The 6430-nt window shown below is 55.4% G+C and overlaps 1 protein-coding gene across 1 annotated transcript in view; it reads right to left on the reverse strand.

Annotated features, from left to right (window-relative positions):
- ECE1 (endothelin converting enzyme 1) overlaps positions 1–3906 on the reverse strand; it is a 114782-nt gene extending 110876 nt beyond the window's left edge. Inside the window, exon 1 of the mRNA XM_082615634.1 lies at positions 3819–3906. Coding sequence (XP_082471760.1) covers positions 3819–3821 — 3 coding nt within the window. The 5' untranslated portion in view covers positions 3822–3906. The remainder of the gene's footprint in view (positions 1–3818) is intronic.
- Between the last annotated feature and the right edge of the window lie 2524 nt (positions 3907–6430).

A 6430-nucleotide genomic window follows, 5' to 3' on the forward strand; every position in this document is an offset into this window, starting at 1 on the left:
GGAACGAAAAGTCGTAAACATTTGCTGATGGTCCCTCCCTCACTGTCATCAAAGTGTGGACTTTAGCCAAACTGCTTATGTCTTGGCTGATGCCTGAAACTTTCTGCTGAACCCACCCTGTAGCCCTCTTACTCCTCAAATCCTGCTCCTCTCCTGGTCTCTCCAATTCTGTCTGGGAAACAATGTACTTATTCTTTAACAAAAGTGAACAGCATGCCTATTTACCAAAATGTTAGCAATAAATCAGTTATCAGCACAGGCTCTGGCCACACCAGGAAAGGTACTTCTGTGTTCCGGGAACCCCCTACAGACTGGTTCGGCGGGGATGTGGCTGGCCTCCCACCTTTAATTAATAATACTTTTTCCCTCAAGTGCTTAATAGGTAACGAAGCATTTCTACATTGTATCTTACAGAAGGAGCAGATCTGCCCCACTTGGTAGGAAAGGAGGTGTAGAAAGAGGGAATAACTGATGCAGTCACGCAGCAAGTTGGTGGTATATCCAGTATTCAAACCTAGGAGCTGGACCTGTTCTCAACTCAGCCACTTACAGTAAAGATGATTCCCAACCCTTAGCTGTGGCTTTGAGCTCAGCCCCTAGTTTGGAATGTAAAGGAACATTCTCAAGGCACCACAAGAGTGGACTGGCAATGCCGGGTTGGGCCTCCTTCCCCCAACCTGTCCGTCTGGTAACCCTCCAAACATCTAGGAGGTCTGTGCCCGCTCTGGTACTATCTTGCTGTGTGACCCTGGGCAATCTCCTTCACCCCTCTGTGCCTGCTGCTGGGCAGTATGGGGACAGCCAGAGCCAGGAGACACAAAAAGCCTCCTGAGAACCCTCATGTCAAGCCTGCACTGGGGGGGTCTACTTGAGGTCTTTGAGAACAGCGCTGACTCCCTGCCAAGGGGTGAGAGACCTGGGTGGGGAGCTTGGAACCATCAGGGAGATTGAGCCAGGACAACAGGAAACAGCCCACACACTCTCCAAAGGAGCCCCACTAGGAACCCAGGGGCCAGGGGAAACTTGGCAACGATGGAGGGAATGCTGAATTGTTTAAAATCCATGGAGCAGGAGATCCAAGGAATAAACACTCTAGCGGCCCTGAATCACCCCCACCTCAGGAATGAGCACAGGGACTAGTGTTTAGGGGAAACCAAAATGACGGGGGCCAAGGAGGCCTCACATCAGCCTCCTCTGCACCCACATGCAGTGGACCAACAATCCACAGTGGAGCTCTGGCTCCTCGGTCTGCCTAAGCCTCCAGCCATCCAGCCCCAACAAGATCCCTTGCCCACTCTCTCTCCTCTCTCCTGCCTCTCTGATGCGCAGGTGTCAGGCAAGCCCCACTCAGGCCTCTCCCGTACCCCCACACCTCTGGTCCTCTGCTCATACATGTTCCCCTACCTGGGATGTTCTTTCCAATTCAGATGTCACCTGCTCGGTGAAGCTTTCTCTCACCTCTCCATACAGAAGGGAGCCCTCACCTGGCAGGATCTCTCTACCTCTCCTAAAGATATGCCACCTAGCCTGAGGATTGCGTGGACATTTATGAACTGGTGGAAGCTCTCCTGACAGTGTTTACGACTGTTTTTCCGTCCCTAGACAGGGCTTGGCATATAGTAAGTGTTCAATAAACCTTTGTTAAAAGATGAGCCAGTGACCCATTCTCTAAGTATCACTCTTCCCTTCTTCCCACAACATGATAAATTTTAATCCTTCTTCCAGACTTAGCAAATAGGTTAGATGTCAGGCAGAACTTCCCACCTTGAGCTTAAGGTTGTACAAGAAAGGCAAGTTAGCTGTATTCGAGCAAAGCACTCTCACTGGGTTATCTCACTGAATCTGTACACCATCCCTGTGAGATAAGACCCATCATCTCCCTTCACAGATGAGGAAACTGATACTGGGAGGTGATGACGTAATTTGTCCCTCTGGGGAAGTAGAGGAACCAGAATTCAAATCCAAATCTGTTTGATGCCAAAGCCAGGGCCTCTCTGACAGGCTGGGAGGCTTCTTAGGTTGTAAGGCTCTGAAAAGTGTCACCAATGCAAGGTGACCTCTCTTTCTTTACTGATTTTTTTTTTTTTTTTTTTTTTCTTTTTGCGGTATGCGGGCCTCTCACTGTTGTGGCCTCTCCCGTTGCGGAGCACAGGCTCCGGATGCGCAGGCCCAGCGGCCATGGCTCACGGGCCCAGCCGCTCCGCGGCATATGGGATCCTCCCAGACCGGGGCACGAACCCGTATCCCCTGCATCGGCAGGCGGACTCTCAACCACTGCGCCACCAGGGAGGCCCTTCTTTACTGATTTTTAAGGAGAAAACAGTTCTCTTTCTGAGTAACTGAGGTCAGGGTGGGCTTGGAGGCAAAGTGGATGATATGACCTCAAAGACACCCTTTTTTATTTCCCATATACTGAGACCTTAAATCAAGTGCCGGTCCACGGGGAGTGAGCACCCTACCACTGAAACTGTGCAAGCAGAGCAATCCAGGGGCAGGTTCCTGATCCACGAGGTGGGCTGGATCCACGATGGTCTCTAAGCACCTTTGGGTGAGGAGTCAAGCCATACCTGCATTACTACTGACTCCGGAGAGGCAGGTGGTGCAGGGGAGGCGGACACTCGTGGAGCGAGAAAAGAGGGGACTGGCTTGGAGGGAAGAGGAAAGGGATGTTGTAAGGGCACTCCAGCCCTGGGCAGAGTAGGGGCTGGTCCTGGGGAGCCCCTGGGGGGACTCGTCAGTCTACAGGGGATCCCATCCTGCCCCCACCCGGGCCCCCACAGGCTTGGCAGCACTGCCACGGAGAAGTGGAGGTGGCTGCATCCCCGGGACTGGCAGCCACCATCACTGGCACGTGCCCTCCTCAGGCCCTACGTGGTGACTTGTATCCACTCCGCAGGGTACAGAACTGGACTAGAGAGAGAATCAGAGGGGCCTGTCCTTGGCGAAAGAAGTCACAGAGAAGTAGGTGGCCTTGGCCCCCAAGATGGAGAGGTGATCACTGGGGCCCAGAGAGATATTGAAAGGTCTTAGCTTTCCTTCCAGAGACAACCCTCCTCTCTAACACAGCCTCAACAACTCCGGCCGACCAAATGGGTTTCTCTCCTAAAGCTTCAGAAACCCCTCTGAAATCCCCATGCCCAGCTCCCTTCTCCCCGGTGCCACTGCCCATCCAAGTCAGTGCTTGGTCTCAGCAACCCCCTCCTCTGAAGACCCATTACTGGGAGATGCTGGGGACACCAGATCGCTGGGCCTAGGGTCCCCAAGTGGCCCCTGGACTCTGACAGCCGTCAACCTGGCTGCCCAGCCTCCACTCTCAACCCCCTAGGGGAATACCGGACCCAGGGCGCCCGACCTAGCCTTACGAACGCGCTCGGCGCCGCCACCCACGATGCCCCAAGCCGAGCCCCGGAACCACCTCAGAGGCTCGGGACACACTCAGGTCCTACCGAATACAGCCTCTTCAGATTGCCCCCGACCCCCTTACGGAACCAGCCGAGGTTCTCCAAGCCCAGCCGGGTCCAGGGATTTCCGGACGCCCCAGCCCAGAACCGCACCAAGGGACCCCGAACCGAATCGGCCACCCCAAGACCTCCAAACCCAGCCGGGTCCAGCCGCCCAGAACCAAGCTCGGCGCGGCCGCCCCCGACGGGACCGAGCGCGACGCCGCCAGGCGAGCCGAGCCCTGCCCGCGCGCCCCCCGACTCCACGCCCTCCCAGGGCTGCTGCCTGCGCCCAGCCCCCGCGAGCCGAGCTGGCCCCGAGTCTCACTCCGGCGCCGCCGCGGGGGACCGTCGAGGCGGGCCGGGCGCAGCACTCACCATAGCTCGCGCGCTTCGCTCCGGCCCTGCACTGCTCCCCGGGCCCCACTCCCCGTTCCCAGCCGCACTCCTCGGACGCCGCGGCTGCTTGCCGCGGCGGCGCGCTGGGGCCCCGATGCTGAGCGCGGCACCGGCGCGGAGTCCCAGGAGGCGTGCCCGCCGAGGGGCCAATGGCGGGGCGCGGGGCCCGGGCAGCGCAGCCAATCACGCCCGGGGGCCGCCTCCCCCGCCCGCGCCCGCGCCTTAACCCTCTGCGCGCTGGGACTGGGGCCGGGGTTGGGGCGGCGTGCGGACCCCCGAGGACAGAAACGGCCTTGGTCTCCGGCTTCAGGGTGCGGGGTCCAGACCTCGCCGAGACTGGCTCGGGGCTGGCGGAGCCCGGGGAGCGGCTCAGCTGTGTCAGGTGCGCGGCGCCGGGAGCCTCGGCGACCTTTGTCTCCTGCCTGGCGCCAGCAAGGAGTGTGACCCAGCGTGCTGCAGCTGCGTGTGTGTGTTTATGTGGGGTGTGTGTGTGTGTGTGTGTGTGTGTGTGTAAGAAGGGAGGAGGAGACAGAAAAAGCGGAGGGGGGATGGATCCCGCGTGCCTGTGTGTTTATGTGTGACGGGAAGGCAGAGACTGACTATTTTGGGAGTTTGTTACTGCCTGCTTCCGTGTGTGTGTGTGTGTGTGTGTGTGTGTGTGTGTGTGTGTAAGAGTGAGAGAGGGTTGAGAGGAGAAGGTAGAAGGGAAGCAGAGAGAAGGATGGATGTTTCTCCATGCCTCTACGTTTGTCAGAGGAGAAACTGTCTCTACATGTGGTTGTGTAACTGCCTGAGTGAAAGAGGTGTGTGTCTGTGTATTTGTATGAATGTGTGATCTGTACTTTTGGGGCCTGTTTTGCATGCACTTTGGTGTGGTAGAAAGAGACTTTGTGTCCCTGCTGTAAACAAGTAGAGCCCAAACCCCTCTGGTTTTGTGGTGTGGCATGTGCACTTGAGAGGAGCAAGGCTGTTATTTGGGACAACTGTGTGTGTAGCCCAGTTTGCAAAAAAGAGAGAGAGAAAGATTGTAGGTGAGGTGAAAATGTGTTTTGTTTATGTGACTTTGTGATTATCTCTATATTGTGTTGAGAAAGAGAAACTAATATGCAGGGACCATGATAAGTGAATGTTTAGGAAAGACAAAGACATTCCAGAGGAGATGGTGTTTGGGCTTTGAAGGATGTATAGGAGTTCATGAGGCCAGAAGGAAAGACCTGGGGAATCTTGCCTACCAGTCACGGGTGACAGAGGTGGATTCTGGAAGACAGGGCATCTACTGCCAGGAGAGGGAGTAGGAGCAGCTGGCAACCACCCCTGGTCAGGAGCTGGCCCAGAGTGATTCTGAGCATGCAGAGGAGGGGTCTGGGCACACAGTGCAAGGTTACAGAGGGACCATCTGCTCCTGGGCAGTGTGTGTGGCCACCTGGAGGGCAGGGAGGGAGCTGTGGAAATAACTCTCCCTGTTTCCATTCAACAGCCCTCTGAATTCTCCAGTGTGGAGGGAAGGAGACAGGGAGGAGGCCAATTGTCAGCATTCACAAAGCTTGTTGAGTGCCGCAGACTAGAAGGGAGGGGTGGGCCCTGCCCAAAAGATGACCAGAACTTCTCTGGACCTGGATGCCCAGACCCTCTTTCCATCCTGGAGGACTGGTAACTTACACCATCAGCTGCCCAGGCCTGGACTGGTTTCAGATTCCTGACCGTTCCTTGTTTCAGATTCGTGACCATATCTGATGCCTGGAGGGACATTCTGAAATCCAGGGAGACACGAAAATGGAACCAGTTATCCTGGCTTTCCACTTGCCAGCGGTGTGATTCTGGGGGATTCCCTTCTCCTCTCTGAGCCTCAGTTTTCTCCTCTGTAAAATAGGATTTGTAATTCCTGCCTACCCCCCAGTACTGATGTGAAGATTTGATGAGTTAATGTACACATGGGCCCTGTGTAAGCTATGAGCCACTGGAAAATGTTAAGCGTTGCTCCATTTATATGAAGTTCAAAGCACTTCAACGCTGTCAGAAGTCTGGCCAGTGTTGCCTTTGGGGAGGGAATGACTGAAAGGGGGCAACAGGGGGACTTTCAGCTGCTGGTAAGGTGGTTTTGGGATGGAAGGACTGGGGACAGGGCTGTGTTCAGTTTGTGAAGATGCCTTAGGATCTGTGCATTTTTTTCTGTATATGTTATACTACAACAACATGTTGCAAAAAAAAGAAAAGAAAGGTCAGGCATCCTGACCACATTTTATTCACTCACACGATGGGCATTCTGGAATGCTCTATCAACGAGGCAGGAACCGGGCTGAGTATTGGGGATACAACAGTGAACATGATGTGATCCCGACTCTATGAAGAAAAGAGGAGAAAGGGCGTGGCTTTCTCACCTCTGAAGGGGGCACACTGGCAGGGGAGGGGCTTGCCCAGAGCCACTCCCTGTGCTGGCAGCAGAACCAGGACTAGAATGAAGGACTCCTAGTGCTATGGCTGAGTCTCTTCCATTCCACCAGGCTGCCTGGGAGAGACAGGCCCTGGTCTTATGCTGCTCAGGGGAGAACAGTGAGAAGGTTTGCTGCTAACTCTGACCCTAACCCCCAGCT

This window comes from Mesoplodon mirus (genome assembly GCF_964341445.2).
Source record: "Mesoplodon mirus genome assembly, chromosome: 3".
NCBI lineage: Eukaryota > Metazoa > Chordata > Mammalia > Artiodactyla > Ziphiidae > Mesoplodon > Mesoplodon mirus.